General features: G+C 55.8%; 3 protein-coding genes across 3 annotated transcripts; 1 reads left to right on the forward strand and 2 right to left on the reverse strand.

Annotated features, from left to right (window-relative positions):
* Positions 1-12,996: 12,996 nt before the first annotated feature.
* Positions 12,997-13,517, reverse strand: CH63R_11781 (uncharacterized protein; the record flags this gene model as incomplete). Its single annotated transcript, XM_018306755.1, has 2 exons — positions 12,997-13,154; positions 13,310-13,517. 2 exons carry the CDS (start codon positions 13,515-13,517, stop codon positions 12,997-12,999), a joined length of 366 nt encoding a protein of 121 aa, XP_018153596.1.
* A 2,654-nt stretch (positions 13,518-16,171) lies between these two features.
* CH63R_11782 (G-protein-coupled receptor 1) lies at positions 16,172-17,582 on the forward strand (the record flags this gene model as incomplete). Its single annotated transcript, XM_018306756.1, has 5 exons — positions 16,172-16,309; positions 16,365-16,728; positions 16,789-16,842; positions 16,906-17,066; positions 17,160-17,582. 5 exons carry the CDS (start codon positions 16,172-16,174, stop codon positions 17,580-17,582), a joined length of 1,140 nt encoding a protein of 379 aa, XP_018153597.1.
* Positions 17,583-18,046: 464 nt separating this feature from the next.
* CH63R_11783 (Histidine acid phosphatase) lies at positions 18,047-19,510 on the reverse strand (the record flags this gene model as incomplete). Its single annotated transcript, XM_018306757.1, has 1 exon — positions 18,047-19,510. The coding sequence occupies one exon, from the start codon at positions 19,508-19,510 to the stop codon at positions 18,047-18,049; it is 1,464 nt and encodes a 487-aa protein (XP_018153598.1).
* Between the last annotated feature and the right edge of the window lie 1,281 nt (positions 19,511-20,791).

Genomic DNA, 20,791 nt, shown 5'->3' on the forward strand with positions numbered 1-20,791 from the left:
AGTTCCAAGGAGAAAACGACGGTTGGCGTTTCACGATTCGCGGTTGGGGAAAAGTCCTCTTGTATATGATGGCCCTGAGCAACGCAGTTGAGACAAGACATCTCTGTCTCTGTCAACTGCCGCCGTCGTCGGCTTTTTTGTGTGTGTTGGGGAAGGGGGTAGCATGACGAATCGTAATCATTGTGTGTACTTTGGGTGTAGAAAAATCAACGTCTCGAAAGGTATCAGTCGTCGAGCGTCCCCGATAACGACGAGACGGTGAGAGGTGTCATTCCGCACCGCCGTAGCTGTGAGCAAGGCTAGCCGCCATGACGTTTCGACACGGGACTGCTCCCGTTCGGCAACATCAGATGCCCTCGCCATCGGTCTGCTTCTACGATCCCGTGCGACCGACGAAAAAACGTTGACGGTGGATCGTCAAGTACATTTCGGAAGAGACGGGGTTGGCCGGCCCGGCAGAACTACGGGACAAGCAAATAGGTAGGTCGAAGCATCGTCGGGACCCTTGGACCCCTGCCTTACATCATTCATCTGCCGGAAAAGCTCACTCACTGCAAACATGATGCGTCTGTGAGTCTCTGACCGCGCTAGCCCATTGGAGCTCAACGTCGGTTACCTCGTATGTGTCCGAAATGGCCATGTACGATTACAGTATATTGCCGTGAGGCTAATTTGGGTTTTTGACAAACCTTCTCTGGAACTCCAGCGGGAAGGGAACCTGGGCCTTTCCCAAACACCCTCGGGCCTCTTCTTCCGAATTTGAGAGTGGATGGGGGAGAGGGGTGAGGGGGGTTTGGTGCTGGAAGCGCCGAGTGAGCGCGGGATTTGATAGAGTCTAGTCAGTCGACCGTAAGTATGACCGGATAACCGCTGGACATCGCGGGACTCCTGCCGTCCAAAAAGAAAAAAGAGAAAGAAAAAAAGAGGGCAAGATCAGGAGTTTGGCCGCACGCCGTTCTGCTTGCGACCACACCAGACAGCCCCAATCTGCACGTCTCGTAGTCGCTGGGCGAAATTTCCATGCCTCGACGACCGTAGTGATCGATGGGTACTGTGTAGAGTGACAGGTGGCGGTGCTTCGAGCCCTGGCCCGTGGTAAGCTTTGCCAACTTGTCGCAGATGAGCGGGTATGGCCCGTTTTGAAGTTGTCGCCGCGTGTTGAGAACTTGAGATCACAACCAGAAGCGCGGCAACGCGCGACATCGCGGGGGTGGATAGCCGCATCGTTCACCACAACTTACTAGGCTCTGGCTGGGCCGGGAAACCCCGTCCGCCGAAAGGGAAGAGAAAAAAAAGAGAGGGTTGCGGCCATGTTCCTCGTCCCCGTCGTTCATTGAGACGGCATGCTGTGAAATGCAACGGTAGCAACCCTTTCGCTGCAGGCCGGTCGCTGCATTCAAAGATGAAGGGGAGAAATTACGGTTCTTTCGAGCCCGAGCCCTCAAAACGACTCGGGTGGTAACGAAGGCAAAGACGGGAGCTCGGCGTGTACATGATATGGCGAACTCTTGACCGGCGCACCGTTGCACGCCGCATACACGGAGACTACCACCACCATCAACACCACCCCCCCAGCAGAAGGAGTAGTGCCGTGGTGGTTATGGTACTAGTGCTGATGGGAATCCCAAAAGACCAACACGAGCTTCCACGACTCGATTGCATCAGCATCTTAGAAAAGGGGTCAGTTTTTGAGCCAGTGAGCCAAGCAACATGTCGCCAGAAGTCAAGAAAAAGCCGACAGTGGGGTTTCCGTCTCTCGAAGCCGCCCGCGGTGGAGGCCGCCTAGTTTTCACTGCCACAATGTTTTTGTACACCTCCACGCCGCCGGTCGCCCGACGAGAATGTTGCTGTGCCCCAGCCCAGTACTACTTGACGTCGGCGCTCTTGCGACTATGGGATTTTGGGAGGTCCGACTTATGTTACCGTTCTAGGCAGAACCGGCTTGTCTGTCGTGGACCAAATAGTCATCAACTGGCACCGGTATAGCAATTCGCTGAGACTGATTCAGTCCGTCGAACGGAGCTGCCCCCCCGTCCCGCCGTCTTTGCCGTCTGCCGTCTGCTCTCCGCAGGTCCGTTCAACTTGCACAGTTGGGTTGGGGCAAGACCAAATGCGCGTAAAACCGACACATCGTTAGCGCTCCCAACTGGGTATGGCGGGATGCCGCAAAGCGGTGGGTGGATGTGGGAGTTGGCCAGTGCAGGTAGAAGTATATGCAGGCCTAGTGCAAGGTAGCAGGCATATCCGAGTTTAAAGTTGAAGGGAGCTCACGTATCCTACCCGATGTTCTGCCGTGGCATGACATCTTCGCAACAGTGCGTCAACAGCCCACCTTCATTCATCTAGAACCATGGCTTTTCGTATTCCGGATATCCAGGACGTTCTGGGAGGGTCAAGCGGCATGGAGACATCTCCCCTTCTCTCCTGCCTGTGTCTCCACAAGGCGAACAAGGCCTCGGCGTCGAGCGCTAGTGTATATGAAAGGGCTCTCCACTTGCTGTCAGACTCGTACAAGACACTGTCCTGGCGCGGGCGTGCCTGACAAAATCCCTTCCAGTCCATGGTTGCGAGCCAGGGGGCGCAGAAGCCTCGTCCGCCTGGTACCCTGTCAGGATGGACGTGGAACGGACATGATTCGCCCAGGCTGCGATTGATGCCATCATCCAGCTCTGTCAGCCGCCGTTGCAGGGAGCAGGCAGGGATAGGGGAGCATGGAGATCAGATGAGGAATTTGGGGTTGTTGAGGGGGGGGGGGGGGGGGGCGTGGGGAGGAAGCCGGATGGCGCTTTGATCATTTGAAGTCTGGTGTGAAACCTGGTGGTGGGTTTGTCCGCGAACGCTTTGACACTGCACTTCCTGGGTATCTGGTTCTGCGAGAAAAAGGTTAGAGAGAGCGCACACACAGCTTGGAGGGGGGGGGGGGGGAGGGGCTCGAAGATGGAGTGTTGAGACTTTTCCAACCCAAGCAATTGTCGATGCAAACCCGCTTCTTGTGTGATGCGTCGTCGACCAAGAGTGGTGAAAGGCCGGGGCGACCCGACCAGCACGACTTCGTTGAGCCCGAAGCCTCTCGCCGTCTCGTCCTGCTGCGACAACCCGGCAAGGCTAGAGTTCGGTTTGTCCTCGCTGGAGAAAATAATTGGCGGTATAAGTAGTACTAGTTGTGAGAACACCTGTGTATGCACGGCGCTGCCGGTGGATCGAGCAGGGTCCGACCAAATCTGGCTTGATGGAGCGCATCCCCACGGCTTCTCGGCCGGTTTGCCCCCATGAACAGGTACAGTTTCCATCAAAACTTGAAGTGTTGGTGGTGGTCTATGGAAGAGGCTTGGTTAGTTGAGAAATCATGGCCTCGGCTACACCTCCTTGCTAGGGCAGTTCCAACTAGCAGGCGAGGCTACCCTGCTCAATGAAAAGGTAACAACATGCGACAATATCTGTAGTCACAAATCTTGTTGAGAGGGGACCCTGATAGCACTCCCGTCTACAGTACATCGTAGTTGGCAAAAGACGCCGTGTGTACGACACCGTCACGCATGGTGCCGATCGGCTGTTGCGTTCGGTGGAAAGAAAGGCGGGCGTTCAATGTTTCTGAGGCATGCCAGACGGTGGATCGGAGGTTTTCTGCTTCCGCGGCGGTCCAGGGCTAGCTAGGGTCAGTGTCATTGTTCGTGTTTGCCCTATCCTTCTTTTTTGTTTCGCAAAGGCCTTGCAATCGGGGTTGAACAGCCCAGCGGTGCCCTGGTCGAATCCCCTTCATCTCGCAAGGTGGCCGCTTTTGGACCTCAAATCGGATAACTGACAGCGTCTTGTTGCGAAGGGGTCCGTCCGCCAGCTGCCGGGAGGCTTGAAATTGTTGACTTGGGAACTATGGCCAACCAAGAGCTGGTAGGAAACGGTCCATTGTTCAACAGAGACAATGGGTGGCGTCTTATAGACCTTGTGTATTCCTACGGTGCAGCCCCCTGTGTGGGCCTAGGCGGCTGATGGCCTGGCTGTCGAGTGTACGATACATGTAAGCTTGCGTTGCTCCTTCCTCTGGAAGGTTAGTTGCAAAGTGTTGCTTCCTACCACAGTGGGGGGGATGACAAGCTGCAGGGTCGTCAGAACTGTCAAAATGGCACACGCCCCCCCTCCCCCCCACCACCATTGGATTGGGCGACGATTTCTGCACACTTGAATCTGGAGAGACAGACTTTTTTTAATTTTAAGATTCTGGTCGACCAGCCAAAAGCTCGGCACTTCTGGCATAGCCGACGTCCATCTCTCATCAGTACGACATGCTACTGTAACTGTCCCCACCCAGAGAGAGACCGTCCGTCCCATCAAGTTGGTGTCGTCTGTGTGCGGTCAGACACGCACTAGGTCAGCGGATAATGGTCTTGCATTTATGAGGATGCCACAACAGCAAGCAAGGCCCTGGGCGACATGCTGAGATGGTGGCGCGTCTTGCCGCTTGTGCCCCTCTGTTGAGTTGTGTGTTTCTTCTGCTGGTCATCTCCGATCTGGCCATGATGAGATCGGCTTGTATGCGGAACAGCACCCTGACCGGCCAACCGTTTGGTGATGTACCACCTTGATCAGAACCAGAGGATAGCCTCGACACCACATGGTTACCGACAATTTGCCTCACGCCTGGCGAATGGCAGGCCGACACGAAGGCTAACATGACACATCTCTCAATTGACGTTTTCTGACATTCAGAGCCGTCCTCCCTTGCTTACTGTTTCGCTCACAAGCGAATCGGATACTGTCATATCATTGTCGTCGAAAGCTGTGCGAGGATAGGTTTGGCTTATCTACACGCCATCCTCTGAATCGACCCATGTGACGTTTCTAAATAGCCCCAAGCGGCAGGCTTTCGTGGGGTGGGGAGGGTCGCGACTCGCAAGCCACTGACCCGATCATCCGTGAGCACAGGCGTCCAAGACAATTGAATTTGATATGCGCCTCGATCTGAGCGGTTACCAAGCGAGGTCGGCTCAGGCGACTCGACGTTTGCGGCGCCTCCCTCGGCACGGCTAGTGTTGGCACTCTCCGCAAGGCCTTTTTTCATTTGCATCTGCATCTACGTCCATGATCTAACTCTGAGACAGACGTTGGCTGACCTGCCAACTTGTTTGTCGACATTCAATGCCCATGTCATCGTGTCCCGAGGAACCGGCGGCCCTCGCAAGACAAACCGGGGTGCGCTTCCGAGCACCGTGGCATTGTGTACACCTTTTGCTGGAAATAGATGTTAAATAAGTGAGAGTCGAGACAGTAGTTGTACGGTAGTTTTAGCAGAGTTGTGTTGATGTAGTGTAGGCAAGAGAGTTAAATGAGTCGATCGAAGGTGGATCAATGGAGCGTAGAGAATACCAGAAACCCCAACATTGACACACAGGTCGGTTTTAGTTAACAGGACTCACGGCACGGCTGATTACAAGGCATGATATTGTGCTTGGCTGGAGCCGAGGAACAGCCAGTGCAGTGAGCCTTCGAGCACATCGGTCGCAGAAGGACGGTCCCTGCGGGACGTCTTGCGGTAGTGGTAGCCGCGAGGCAGGCGACAATGACAATGATTGCCAAATCAGGACATTGTTGCTCCGTTTGTCAGCACGAAATACCCGTTCGGGTTGTTCTAATGATCCTTTCCCAGTGTCATAATGCTGTTTTCGGTCGGCGCCTGACTTTTGTCCCACGTGGTGATGTTCCGAAGCTTTGCATTGACTACTGATCCAGCATATGAAGCTGAGGGAGGCGTCACATTCACTAAAACCCGGACCTGGCTCCGGTTTGGTTGTTCACAGCCAAGTCTGTTGGTAGGATGTATTGATGCGAGCAGTGGTGCCAGTGGAGCCCCGGTATTAGTTGAGAGCGGGCTCACACTCTTTTTGTTACTCTCTCCACGAGAAGTCTTTGCATCCATGATGCGACATGGAGAATCGAGACGACGTGAAAAGAAGCTACCGACGCCGTGGCTGTAGCAGGGTATGTAGCTGCATGGGCTTGGTGTGGCTTTGGGCCTATGGAGACCTGAGCAGGTTCTGGCTGGGCCATCCGCAAAGAGAGTAAGGAGGGTAGGTAGGTGTTCCCATCACGAAGATAACTGGGCCCGAATGTACAACCACAACAGCAACAATGAGGTGCATGCCATTGGTGGTTCAAAAGGCGGCCATCCGCAGAGAGTATATGTTAGCGTATTGTGGGTGATGTGATGATGGATGACCGTAACGGACGCGACCTGAGCGAGAACGGGTGGGTGGGCGGGTGGAGTGCATGTGCTTGGGTCCCGAAACGACAGAAAACAGAGCCGAATTGTGAGGCGGTTCTGGCTTGGACCAGAATCAGAGGTTGGATAAGTCGGGAAGATAAATAAATAGGTAGGTGCATGTGAGCAAAAAGGGAGAAGCGGCCCCGCGAGGAGAATCCCGATTTGCAAGAAGGATGCCGGCAACGGCGACGGCCCGGGCCTGTCAGTCTGAGATATCCGCATCTTGGGCGAACTGACGACGTGCGTGGTTTGCTAATGCCTGGCAAAGTTGGTAGTTACGACATGACCTGCTCAAAGCGGGCGGGCAACGCTTGTTCATGCGCATCAGAATTGATCCCGTTTCTTGCATTTGCCGTGAAGGCTTGAAGTGAGGTCAAATCAGGGCGGCATGTCATGTCGGCCATGTCGGTAAATGGAGAGTTGGGAAGTCGACCTGAGCTAGGCTGGGGACAAGGGTGTGACGAAAGGCAGGAGAAGGGGGGAAGACATGCACCACGCGGACACAGTAAGTACCTTGCCTATTTTACCTGCCAAAAAGACACCTAAGGAAAGATGGCGTTTGGGTTGCGCTGTGTGCCTGCTCCTTCCTTCTCCGGCTTCCCAATGACTACTGTGTGGTCGGTGTTGTGGTCTTGGACTGGGAGCTGTCTTACCTCATCCGTGTCCCATCTGTGTGTGCGATGCTGACGAGGGATGGGAGGCTCAAGAACGGCATGCGCTCGCTCTCCTGCCGCTGCTCAACGAGTGCTCAGCGAGTGCTCAGCATCTGCATCGGCATCGATTTATGCGATCGAACAACCGAAACAAGCAAAGCCAGCGACGCGTTGGCGACCAGAAAGGAAGAGACACAGGTGGGACGGGGCGGGGCGTTTGTTTCTTTTCTACCTCGAGTTTTGTCCTCGTTGATCCTTCTGCGGCTCGCGTGCAACCCGGGGCGCAAATCTGTGTTTGGTGTGTTGCACGAGGGTAGTATGTCGCGCCAGCGAGCACTCATCACCGTCTCAACCTCTTGCATCTCCAAGGTTGGTAGTCGGGTCCTGAGCAAAGAAGGTGTACGTACGGACATGGGCCGAAGTGAGCATGGGGTCGAAAAGAAAACTGAATGAGGATGAAGAAGAAGATCCAAGGCGAGTAGCGTAGCTAAGACCCAGAGCAACAGTTGCTGCATAGTCCCTGCGACAGAAAAGGAAAGAAAGGGTAGGTAGGTGCCGACAACTAGAGGCCTGTTCTTTCCCTTCCGGCAAGCCTGGCTGGCGCTTGCCTACGATCCCAAGCCCGCCTTCGATGACCTACACCTGCACTCTGCCTTTGCGCACCTGCTCCCTCCCGTCCACCCCCTACGCCCCCCTCATGCTTTCCGCAAGATGAAGCAAAGGGAAGGGGAAACAAGAAGAAAGAAAAAAGCGAGGCAGAGTGAGGAGGGAAACCGCCGATGCCTCCTCGCTCCTCTGCCATTTCGACGCTACTGCTGCAGAGCACACCCTTGCCACTGGCACGCTTCTGTCCTTTTTGAAGATTCCGCATCCTCCATCCTCCAAGCCCCATGCCCATGCCCATGCCCATGCCCATGCTCATGCTCATGCCCATGCCTACGTCCGCCCATGTCGGTCGGGTCTTGGATCTTCTGCATCGCATCTGCCCGCCTGCATACCAAACCAAACCAAACCTCAAGCCAAGCGAAGCAAGTATGCTATCCCTCCATCCCTCCATCGCATCATTCCGCTCATGACACCGTCGTCGTCCAACCTCGCCTTTCCCATCTCGACTTCTCGACCCTCGTTTCGTCCTCGCCCGCCTTATCCAGCCTGTCTGTCCCCCAATAACGCTACATGTTGATCAGCGCTAAGGCGTTTCGTTCCGAGACAGACGTAGTTGAATGACACAACTTCTCCCGTCACATTCGGTAGGTAAAGCAGGTACGTACGGATGGATAAATGGGTACCCTGCGTCTCGATTTCATTTTTAGATACGGCAAGCCGGTTGACACCCTACACTGCTACACTCCCACCCACCGCCACTGCCGCCGGCGCCGAGCGGCGCCGCCAATTGCGAGTGCCAATAGCGGCCTCTATCACGTCGTCTAGGTTTGCACAAGGCTTCTGCTTGGTGTATTGCCTCTCCCGGCACACTGCGCGTGATGTCGGCCTTGTCAACATCCTCTCGGATGTTGGGCTTTTTGCCATTACACAAGGCCGTACCCACCGCCGTAATCTGACGTAGTATTCATCCTCGACGTGTTTCGAGAGAGTCCATCCTCTCTCTCTCCCTCCCTTCGGTTTTCCCTTCCACCAACCTTCCGTCCCCCACGGCAGCCACCATCACCGTCTGGGCGCCTATTCGGCCAACTCCACGCTAATAACGCGTCCCCAACCATGCTTACCGTCACTCCTTTTGCGACACCAAAGCACACCCACAAAACCCAAGCAGCCCGATATCCATCACCAATCACCAGCTCATCCTCTTAACAACTTCCGATGGCTGATGCTTAATTCTTTGCAGGTCGCTCACTACGATGTTGTTGCTCCAACACCATTCACCGTACGACACTGAGCCAGTACACAACGCCGTTCTCTCAAGGATGACGCGTTCGTCTGTGCTGGCCAAGTTTGTCACCGTCGCCCTCCGGATAGGAAGAAAAAGTAACTGCAACGTGGTGAGTAGCAAGCAGCTTCAAGATGTTCGCGGATGGAGGGGAGGGTGGATACCGCATCTACGTGTTCTCACCGAGCCAGCAAGCCTCGGCGGCGCCTTTCTGTCTCGATGCGCTCGAACCAAAGACATCCCGCCCTGACACTCCCGGGAAGAGAGACCGGCTTGGTCAGGTCGGTGCGCTGGCAGGGATCCCCTGCCAGGGGGGTGCTACCTGGGGATTTGGACGACGGCTCCTACGTCCAAGAGAGACAGAGGAGGGCCCAGTGCTGCCAATGGTCGACGTGCTGTTCCACATTGCAAGTTTCCAGGTGCTCCGTGTATTCCATCGTATGCGCCACACGAGAAGAAGCATCGCAGCACCAACGCCCAACGTCTGTTCTCGTAACTCGCAAAGCCCAAACAATACCGCAGAAAAAGCCCGGCAACGGCCACCATTACAGTTACATTATGCCCCATCTCCAAGACCCTCTCAGGCTAGAGAGGTCATATTGCTCAGAGATGCGTCGAGCATCGTCTGCTCAAGTAAACACTTTCCCCCTCTGTGCTTTCCCCTTGACCCAGCACTCACTCCCCACTCTCGGCATAGGGCGTGGCAATAGTAGATCAACCTTGCAGATGCCACGAGGTGTGCAGTTATGACCAGGGGTCCAGTTACCTCTCTCCCATGTATCTCTTTTCGTCCCCATGCCCCCGTCCACTGTCAAAGCCCTCCATCGCCTGATGGGGGAATTTCCCACTCGTACCCACTGTCACAGACCTGGACCTTGCGAGGCGGAGAGCAACCCTGGACCTCGTCGTCCGTCCGTCCGTCCTACGACCGTTTTTTCTTTTTCTTTTTTGCTTTCTTTTACTTCGATGCAAGCGCTTCCGTCATGGCTCAGACATGGACAGGGTAGCTCTACTCCGTTCACAGTTTGCTCACAAACCAATGCTTTTGCGCCTTGCTTCTCCTTTCCCCCAAGTTACATACCCTACCGCCGCACGCCCTGGCCCTGCTTCTCGTCTCACTCATATATATCCCATCCGGCCTCGACCGACCATGCGCAGCTTTTTGCAACAAGTCCTCGGTGCCTGAATACAAAGAGGCGTCCTGTCCTCTGACCTCGGATACCATCTCCAGCTTCTCTATATACTGTCCGCCGCTTACCACGCCTGTCATCTCTTCTTCCCTCTTCCTCCGTCTGTACAACTTCGGACCTTCGAGACCGAGTCCCTCTCAAAGCCCAGCCCAACAACTCTCACCACACTCGATAGGGAAAAAAGCAAAACCAGAGTGCACTACTGCACCTGACAATTTTGTCGCCTCATCACCTACCTGGCACACATATTCCCCGACTAGTACCTACTTGTCTAACCCCTGGGCCCCCACGACGCTGCTTCAACAACCTGTACAAGACCTTAGCACCACAGTCTTAGGTCGAGTATCCGCTCACTCATAGCTCTGTGGACTCTCACAGCTTGCTGTTCAAGATGTGCGAGTACACCAAAAACTACTACATATACACATCATGCATCGATCCCGGTGCTCACTTCTTCCGAACCTCAATGGATGGCAACAGGAGTCGGGCTTGCTGCAATGGGCCTCATGAGCGATACATCGTTGTTCCTGGACACTGTCCCCTTTGCAGTGGCTAACCGACCTCGGCTCGACGAAACAGCCTCACGGGCTTCTCTCGCTTCACTCATTCATGTCTCGGATCTGGCAAGCGGATGTCTACAAGAATCGCTGTGGTCCCCGAGCCCGCTTTGCTAGCACAGTACGCTGCTGTGGGCTGGTGTCGGCACTCGTGCCACCCCTGCCAATCAATCGGGTTTTCGACTGGGAGGGGTTCAGTTCCTCTACACAACACACATCGCAAGGCATTCAGCCTCAGTAGGGACTGTTAGCTCAAAGGCTATGGAGCTGTATCCAATGAGTGGCTTGAGAACATGGGTTCTATTGCAACAGGATGGCCAGCTGGGGCCCATGGATCTTGAAGGATGGAATCTTCAAACCTACGACCCAGGCTCATATCGTTGAGACACTACATCTATTCAGCAACCAGTGTTCAATCAGGAAGATGGTAGGATGGGAATACAAAGAGGGGGAGGGTAGCATCTTTACGCCTGTAGAGCGTGCGTGGTGGATGACGGGACGAAACGAACCCCTTTCGGAAACACGGCGGCACCTGGTGCTCGACAGGGGAAACTGGGAAAGGTCGAGAAAGGCAAAAGCACAGCAAGCGGGCGCAGCGTTGTTGCATATTTCCCTTTTATGTTCTGAGATTTCGCTCGACTGGTCATTTCTTCATGTTCCCCCAACCCCGAGGTTTTGCTTATTCCGTTTCTCACTCAAACCAGCATAGCAAAGCAAAGTTGTGCGCATGTCTGTAATTTCATCGAGCTGGGACTGGTATTGTTTGCTACGGCGTTTTACAAAAGCATAGGGAACGGCGCAGAAACAAAGTGCGAGATTCATCGAGAAACAGTCGTCCGCCCGCCACGACTATTATTATTACTATTCTTACCTATACCGCCCTAACATTACCACGCCGCTGTCCCTCGTATCGTGTCTGCCCACCAGGCTGTGAAGAACGGATGGCTTATTCTTCCTCGCAGAAATACTTGCAGGTGTGCAGTGTTTCCCTTGCCTATCCACGTCCATCCAGGAATCCCCAACATTTGGGGGGGGTTGTCTGTTATGCCCCCTTTCCCTTGTTTTCAGCCGGGGCAACCATGAGCTGGGATGCATCGGAGCTTGGCGGGGTTCGTCTGTGTGAGGTGTGTGTGACCATCGAGCAAGCTGGCGGTCATACCAGCATCATTAACCCTTCTCTTTTGCCTATATGTAGGCCACGCCTATTGCATCCCTTCCCGGTCCTTATTGGGGGCGAGAGCCAATACATCAACCAACAGTTTTGGTTGGGCTGGCTGGCACCTTATCTAGGTACCTCCCGCCGAGGTTCCTGAAGCCGCCCCCTGGAACGTGGTCGACCTGGGCTTCACCATTGCGTGATGAACACGGGCCGATGACGGGTCGCAAGTGTTTGTTGGCCGGGGACGTGGACGGTTCGGCGTGGTGTTCGGGAGGAGTTCTGCAACACCACGCGTGCTCCCCCGAGGTGGCCGGTGCGGACCGGCTACGGCGCCCCTGAGAGAGAGAATGCGGCGTAGGCAACTGCGCTCGCGCCCGCCGTAGACGAGTGGGTGGTATAACCGAGCTGCCATATACCCTCCTCCATTTCTACTTGTTCTTCCCTTCCTTCATCCCCTCGTATCGGCGGGTTTGTTGGCATCTCAGGCAACGCCTTTCTGCCTGCCGGCCAGCTTTCCCGGTTTCTGGGCTGCACTTGAGCCACGTCCGCCAGGCGGCGCGAGACACAAGAATTGCTTGTTTTAGCTGGGGAGACTTGGGTTGCGAAAGCTGTCGGCGGTCGCTGGCTCTTGTTTTACTCGTTCGAGGAGCCATCGTCACACGGGCTTTGCATGTTGCTCTTGCCGCCTCCCTCGTCTTTCCTTTCCTTTCTCGCGTTCACAGCTTCACCGTCTGTGTGTGCCATGCAGGTTTACAGCAGGATTCTTCAGGGCGGTGGACCAGGCCAAGTCGGGGGATGGATGGGGTCGCGGGCGTCGAGCTTCGTGATACACAAGATCCCCCATCAAATGCTACGTGTGGGCCTTCCGCCTCCCGATCCAGGAACGTGTATCCGTAGCTACATAATCAAGCCTGGCGGTCATGATGTTTTTCAGAGCAATCTGCGGCGTGTCTCATGACCATGTCGTCCTCTATATCCACCAAGCGCAACCCCTTCACAACTTCATAACTTGGCCTTGTCGGCAACTGTGGTCTAACGGGCTTGTCCGGTGGAAATGAAACGGCAATTGGTGTGTAAGGATCTTCACTGCCCTCCCCAGATAGGTCAACCCATCCTAGAACCAGCGGCCGACCGACTGGACGTTTGCGCTTGGACAGTCATTTAACCCAGTCTTTGGAGCTGCCGTGGCGGCATATGGGGAAAGGTATGCAGCATTATCACTTCCAAGTTCTTGATGATGGGTGTCTTGAGGTAAAAGTGTGTTGTGGTTCGTGGGAAGGGGCTCGAATGGTTTCACAGGAGGATACCGATGATCTGACGAGACTGAGTCGTAGATTGCGCCCCCATACTGGCAACAGAAAGCCAGTGAACTGACCTGGCTGAGTGGACATGATGAGACCATGCTGCACTGCTGAAGGCGTGGAGTCGATGGCTTCCAGTAGCGGGTCGAACTGGTACGAAGTACACTGTACATTACAGGCCAACATACGTGGGGATTCTGCGTCTCGAGAACATCATTCAGCCGGAGAAGTCCTCCGGCGCCCCCTCCCAATCAACGGTCAAAGCTCGCTCGCGCGCTCCCTGCTCATTTCCCTCGAAGTCTTACCCTCCCCTTCAGGACTTGGTTGCTTGGCCGGTGTTGCGTCTGCTTCACGGAGGTCACGCGGAATTGGGCCATGGCCAGTCTGCTTTGAGCCGGTCCGAGGCGTCGGGCCCGAGAGGAGGGGGGCGGGGGGAAGGGCGGCCGCCAGCATCGTTTGAAGTTCGATTGAAGAAAGGGCGCCCGTATTCGGCTCCGCAGGCTCGAACTGCATTGCCGATTACGGTATCCGTACGTTTTGACCTGACCTGACGCTGGCACAATGCGGCCCTAAGCAACAGGCTAGTTGTCCATGGGCTTCCCTGGGCTTTGCATCTGATCGTCCCGGCCCCCCGGGCCCGTCTTTGACCACGACCACGACCCCGGCGGCGGTGCTCTGCTAAGGTTTCCCGTCCACCCCCGAACAGAAGTGGCCGACAGACAGCGAGGGCTGATTCCAGATCGAAAAGGGGGATGGATGGTGGATGCCGCAGCGGATGCCGCATCAAACGAGTCAAGCGGGGGGGCAGGTGAACTCGACGGGGGGGGGGGGTTGGCACCATGTCCTTGCTGTGCCGAAGCATGGCAGTTTTGCAAATTTTGCCGTTCTGCCTTCGGTACACAACGACGAACCTTGCTGTCCGCTTTGGCTTTTTTGTCTTTCTTTTTCTTCTTTCTGGTGGGGGACATGCTTAACGGCTCGGCGACGATGGCACTTTCCGCCATCCAAGTCGGCTAGCCCTGTAGGCTCTCGGAGCCGGGGTGGGATGTCGACCTGGACCTGGAAGGTCTCCGCCGGCACAGCCGATTACAACGGTCCACGGGTCGTCAAGACGGTGAGGTGGAGGGGAAGGTATGGGATAGTTCGGGGTTTGCACACGGCGGCCGGTCGTACAGGACGATGCTAACGAGTCAGTGGGGTGATGTCAGGTTGGAGGGTGAAGAAGGTTCGGTGGTTGTACCATGCTGTTTTAGATGGTGACGGCCGGCCGATGGAACTGTGCCGACGAGGTGGTGGTCCCCGCATGTTCTCGTCGGTGCGGGCTCGCGGGCACACGGAGCCGAGAAGCCGACGTCGTCGCGTTCAGGTATCTGGACTTGGACTTGAAGCTAGGGCCGCGGGTTCAGCGGTCGACGCTCGACTTCGCCGGTCGCCACCCCCCCCCCATTAGACGAGGAGTTCTACATGCAGCAGGAGCATGACATCGAGTGAGAGTCGAGGCCCTCAAGGGTCGGGTAATGGATTATCTGCAACAGCATGTTCAAGGAGCTGCAACTGGATGATGGTTGAATCATGGTCAGCGAACCCCTGCCAGAACCTAAGGACGTGGGTGTGCCACTGCCGCCAGGCCCAGAATACATGTCAAAAGTGCGGTGCGTTGACGGGAGACCTCCGCTTCAGGCATGTCATGTCGACAATGGGCAAAGCGCGACAGGTCCGATATCGATCGACTTTGGCATGTTCGACCGCCGATCGATGGAGCGGAGCAACGCTAGCGGGATTGGGAGAGCGAGAGATTGCATCGGGTTTCTCCAAACAGAGATTGGCGCAGCGACTGGGTGTCACAGCAGTGACAAGACCCAGGAGACCTGCGGGAAAACTACTAGCTTTGGACGTAGTCCATGATGTTTAGGGGTAGAGAGCGGGGGGGATTGGAGAGGTCCAATTGAAGAACGGCCGACATCAGCCCCGAAGAATGCGACACAACGACGTCCAGGAGAGATGGGTAGGTAACCTTGGACCCCACACCGCTAGGCTCTGATGTAGAAAGTAAAGTAGGAAGACAGTTGACCGTTGAGCTAGAGACATGCTGGCGCGATTGCTGCTGGTCAGGCAGGATTGGTCATGGCGAATAGATTTCCGGTTGTGGAAGGGTCACCACAACTACCATCAAGGTGGGAGGGGGCAGGCAGGTCCACGAAATTGGCACCTGCTATAGCTTTTGGCCTCGTTCTGGGCCCTGGAGTCAATCTGGCTCCAGTATCTGTGAAGCTTACGGATACCATTCACACCTAGATAGGTAGGTAGGTAGACAGCCGAGGTAGGTAAGGTTCCTTCCCTGGTAGGTACTTTGGCCTCGTCTGTCTTTTTCCATCTTCACACACGTTTTACTTGGATGCGGGGTCGAGTGCTCTCTGCTTCGCGCGAGGGACGTCCCAATACTGCCTACCTAGGGAGGTATCCCAAGGCAGCGTCGAGAAGTGAAGCTATTCCCGGCGGCCGACTTCTGTTCCTGCCTGACCTCGCTACAACCCATCGAACTCACGCCTCGCACCTCACGCCTACCACTTTACCCTCGCCTTATCACTGCTTCTGACTCAAAATGAAGAAAGCTCCTTACCAAGACTCTTTCCTTGCGTCTGGTTTCAAGGCCTCATCATTTTTGCAAGGCAAAGCCGCCCCGACCGCGGTCCCAAGGCATCGATGGTCAGTTCCCAACATGGAAGGCCCGGCCGTATCGGAATACCTACCTAGGTAGGTAGGTACCTAAAGATAAAGATAACTCAGGCAGCCAGTCGTCCGCCTTCATGTCGTTGTCGATGATGCGATGGCCGTTGCCCCCTTTACCGCCCCTCGAATCCTTCTGCGTCATCTATGTCTAGCTCCGCAACCTCCCTTCCTACTAATCCATGGCGATGCTTGTTTTCTCGACTCTTTCTTCGTTCCTGTCACGGCTACCACTCGCCATTAACAAAAGTCTCGGCGCAGAGATACTACCACGGCGTTCTTGACGAGCCTATACTGGGCTTCAAACCCAATCAGCTTTTGTTTACACGGAGAGAACCACTCACCCACCCCGTTCCAGCAGGGCGCCTGACCAGTCAGACGATTACAGATACTCGCCATGTGCCTGTCAGCTCTCGGCACTCCCCTCTCTGTTATTCGCCATGATTCGCCCAAAAGAAGGGGAAGAGGCTCTTGCAGTGCCTACCATTCTATCAGAAGTCCGTCTCCAGAGCATCATCATCCTCGTAGTAGCCGTCATGTCTCTGGCCGGCGCAGGCTGGATCATGGCCAGTTACGCCGTAAGCCAGTTGTTGCGGCTGCTTCAGTGCTCCCCCATGCTGACAACCATCACAGGTGTTTCCCAATCTCCGCTCGTTTCGCCACCGTCTGATCACTGGCCTTGCCATCAGTGACGCTTTCATGGCGCTGAACTTTCTATTCTCGACGGCCATGAATGTTGGCGGCAATGGAATCGCTGCCCCTGAAAATACCGCCTTCTGCAGTTTCAACGGCTTCGTGACACAGGTTTTTGTCATTCAGACCGACTACTGGGTCCTCACCATCGCCGTCTGCACCTACTTCATCTTGGCCGGCCACAAGACCCAATCCACCTGGATCCAGGACCACGAACTCGTCATCTGGGCATTACCTTGGCTCTTCTCGGTTCTCTGGGCTTCCATAGGCCTCGGAGTTACCGGCTACGAGAACATCGGTGCTTGTGAGCCATGTCTGGTTACCAAGCGTCCGTCCCTTACTTGAACTCTGACGGTTTTGGCAGGGTGCTGGTTCAAGTCGGACACCGTTCGCTTACTCGTCAATTTCATTCCTCGGTGTAAGCCAACGATATATTTTCGGGTGACTTTGATCCAGCCGAGAGGGCTGACTTCCGTTCCAGGGGTCATCATAGTCACTATGTTTGCACTATATGCATACCTGTCATATGCTCTCTACAAAGCCCATACTCGACTGAGCTCGGTTCAGGACGCTTCTCCGCGCCACCTTGAGTCCGGAATTTCAACCCAGGAGGGAAGTCGTGTGACGAGCATCCACGAAGGGGTTAAAGGCCGCTCGGCGATTTCCATCCGAAGACTCAAGAGGGCAAGTGCTGCATTTCACCTCCACAGGCGATATCAAGCTGATTTTTTCTAGGTTGCGCGGCTCATGCTTCTGTACCCCCTCGCGTATGCAATCATCTGGTCGCTGCCGACCGCAATACGGATTTACCAGGCGACAGAGAACAAGCCGGCAGCGTTCGTACTGCAGACCATTGACAAGGCCAGCATCGTTATTCAGGGGTTCGTAGACGCTGTCATCTACGGCGTGAACGAGACGACCCTCACAAGTTGGCGCGCGCGTTTTTCCCGTCAGGGGTATCCCGCGTCCCATGCCATGGACGCCCGCGGTGGAAACGACCTGGAAGCAGACGCAGTCAGAGAGCGAGAGTGGTCGTTTCGACCACGTGGTAGAGGGTCACCCGACGACACGACTGCCGCACGTTCGACCGTATCCGTAGGACTAGAAGGAGATGGCGCTTCTTCCAGTTCGATGGAGCCCAGAGACTTGAGTGCGTAGGCTGCCCCGATGAGAATGGGGATTACTTCTGTCGAGGACTTTGAGGCTTCAGATGCGAGGGGTAGATCTGGTGTGGGTGTCTAAGTTTGGCAGTCTAGTCCAAGGCGACGTGGCGCCGAAAGGGCTTCGATAGGAGACACGACGTGATCAAGGTCGCAGAAAGGGCAGTACGTCCCCGTTAGTATGTATTTGAACTAAAACGCCAGACCTTCATGCAACAGAACAGACCCTTCTTGTTCGTTTCCAAAGTCAACTCGCCGTGTTCTGTGACTCCGGCAGATCCGCGATAGCAGCGAAAATATCCCAATCATGTTCATGTGGTAGTATCAATCTCTCATTAGGTACTTGCTCGTGCCGGGGGAGGCCATCATCTCTCCCATATATTCTTCACACCTCATTACTCCTCTACGCCACGCATCTATTTGTGTCATGAGCCCAACGACCCGTTCACCAGAGCAAACGGTCTAGTGTTTGCGACCAGTAGTCTCCTCAACGGCGGAAACAGCGGAGATATCCTTGGCGATCTTGGATTTTTTAACCATGCGCAAACCGCCTACAAGCATGACCAGACCCTGGATGCCCAAAATTACGACCAACGTCACAAGGGCGCCAATGACACCAGCAACGGGCGTCGAGATGCCGCTACCGCTGCCGCTACCGCCACCGGAACCGGAACCAGAACCGTTTGAGTCGGCGGTGCCGTCCAGACCCAGGGCCGTGGCGCAGGTGCCGGTAGAGTTTCCGCACGCGGTGCACCACTCCTTGGTGTCCTGGATGGCGAAGCGGCGCATCTCATCGGTGAAGGTGGCCCAGGGCAGGATGGTCTCGGCGCGTCCAAAGAGCGGGTAAGCCGTCAGCGGGTTTGTGCCGGAGGAGCCATTGGCGAAACGGAAGCGGACGGAGACATCGTCAGCGGCAGGAACGCCGTCGGAGGTGACGTTGGTGACAAGCTCGAAGACCATGGACGAGGCGTAGTCGACGACGGACTTGAAGTCGTCCGAGACGTCGTGCAGGCGGGCGAGGCCGAAGAAGGACGAGAAAGTGGCGTAGGCGCCGAATTGGATGTTGGCCTTGACGGAGCCCGACTTGGCGGCGTTCTGCAGGGTCGCGTTGAGGCCCTGCAGAACCTGGCCGGCAAGGACCTTACCCGCGACGGCGCGGATGGGGTCGGACTCGTTGTAGGCAAGGTTCCACTCATGGATGTTGGCATAGTCTGTCAGGGTGCGGATGGTGCTGTTTGTGAGCAAGTCCGCGGCAGGGATGGACTCGTTGTGGATGGAGGCGACGTTGATGAGGTCGAAGATGGTGTAAGCGTTCTCAAAGGTAGCGGCCTTATCGTTGAAAGTGGCGTTAATGACGGGCAGCAGGCCCTGATAGAAGGAGCGGGACTCGGCGTCGAGGGCGGCGTACTCGGGGGATGCAAAGTAGTTGTTGGAGCTGACGACGGCCTTGCCGCAGCCGCTGCCGCCCTGGAGCCACTCGCTGCTCTCGGCGTCGGTGCTGGTGGCGGCAGTGGCGACGGCGCTGACGGGGACGTACTGGTAACCGCCGAGAGGCGCCTCGACGGAGGAGCCGTTGGCGAGGGCGGCGGCAGCGCCAGTGGGCGGGTAGAAGCCCTGGAGGAAGGCGTTGGCCGAGGACTGCAGGACCACATCGCTCGGAGAAGTGACGGCGAGCTGCTCGGGGAGGACATCGTCCGCGCTGATGGAGCGGATGCGGGCGGCAGCGCCGTCGCGGACGTAGCGCTCGCCGTAGTGCAGGCCCGAGGTGTAAACCTCGTGGGCACCGAGGTCGGTGAAGCGGACGGGAGGCGTCTTCTTGGCGGTGCGGTCGCCGTGGCGGTGGAAGACGTAGATGCCCAGGACGGTCTCGGCGGCGGCGGCGGGCACGACGGCGAGGCCAAGGGTCAAGAGAAGCTTGAGTTCCATCGCGGCCAAAATGTGGGGTCTGATGTGTCTGGTGTTGTGGACTGTCTCTGAGAGGGGGTCGTCAACACGGGACGTTCCTTTCTGACTTGGCCTTGAAACTCAAGTCTCTCTTGGATCTCGCGAGAAAGAGACAAGGACGGAAACGACCAGCTTATATACGAGAGGATAACGAGACTGAAATTGGCTCACTCGGTGTAGCTGCAGCAAGTGTGGGTATCGCGCCGTCAATGGGGCGTCATGGACACAACCAACCTAGATAGATATGGAATCTGCCGGGGCGCTTTGTGATAACAGGCTACTGTATGGGGACATAGACCCTCTCTGGCCGGCTCTTTTCTTGCTCAATGTTGGATGAAGCTTAAAGGGGGGGACAGCGGCAGACCGCGACTCTCTGGAAGCTGCCTCGTAGATAACAAGAATTGGGTGCCGTCTTCGAGCCATGCAACTCGTTGATACCATCAACCTTTATATCCCATCGTCGCCAGTCGGTCTACTCTCGCTCTCTCCCCTCTCTCTCACTACTTTCGACTGGAAGAAAACCAGACAATCCCTCGGTCCATCTTCCATGACCCCTCCACACTGCATACCTACCTAACTACCTTAGTGTTGTAGAGAATTCGACCCACTTCCAGCCTCCGGAGCCAGTCGAGGGTTGGCGATAAAGGAGGGGGAGAGGCTGGTTGGGTAAGTATGCCGGGCCATCACTATCAATGGGAATTGCAACATGCTATTCCCGCGGAGGACTTTTGCGGGGGGGGGGGTTCTTGTTCTTCTTTTTTGTTTTGTTTTGCTGAGGGGTGGGATAGCACCACCACCTCAAGGCAGGAGGAGCTATCCATCCATCTACTCATCCGTTCATTCGATTCGTGCGGCCAATTAGTCAAGTTGTCCATTCATATTCCCCCACTTGAGCAGCAGAGCCAGCATCTGCAGAACTGCAGTGTGGAAGGGTGTGGGATGCCGGCTTGGCTAGAAAAGCTTGAGTGCGCCGCATCCCTCGACCGGGGGGGAGGGGATTGGGCCCTCGGTCGACGCTCATTCGCCGATAAAAGGTGACGGCGGATGGGGCAGTGAGTGAAGCCGAGAACAAGGTCCCGCATGCGCTGCATCTCCGCTCCCGTCCGCGGCTACGGCAGCGGCAGCGACTCCGGCTATCGGCGGAAAGTGAGAGGGGGGAGGTTGCTTTTCCCCCCCCTTCCTTTTTCCGCTGTCTTTCTTCTTGTCCTGCCCGTCGACGTGAGTGGGAGCGAAGGACGCATCAATGATTTCTCAAGGAAGGTC

Source organism: Colletotrichum higginsianum, chromosome 8, assembly GCF_001672515.1.
Source record: "Colletotrichum higginsianum IMI 349063 chromosome 8, whole genome shotgun sequence".
Classification (NCBI taxonomy): Eukaryota; Fungi; Ascomycota; class Sordariomycetes; order Glomerellales; family Glomerellaceae; genus Colletotrichum; species Colletotrichum higginsianum.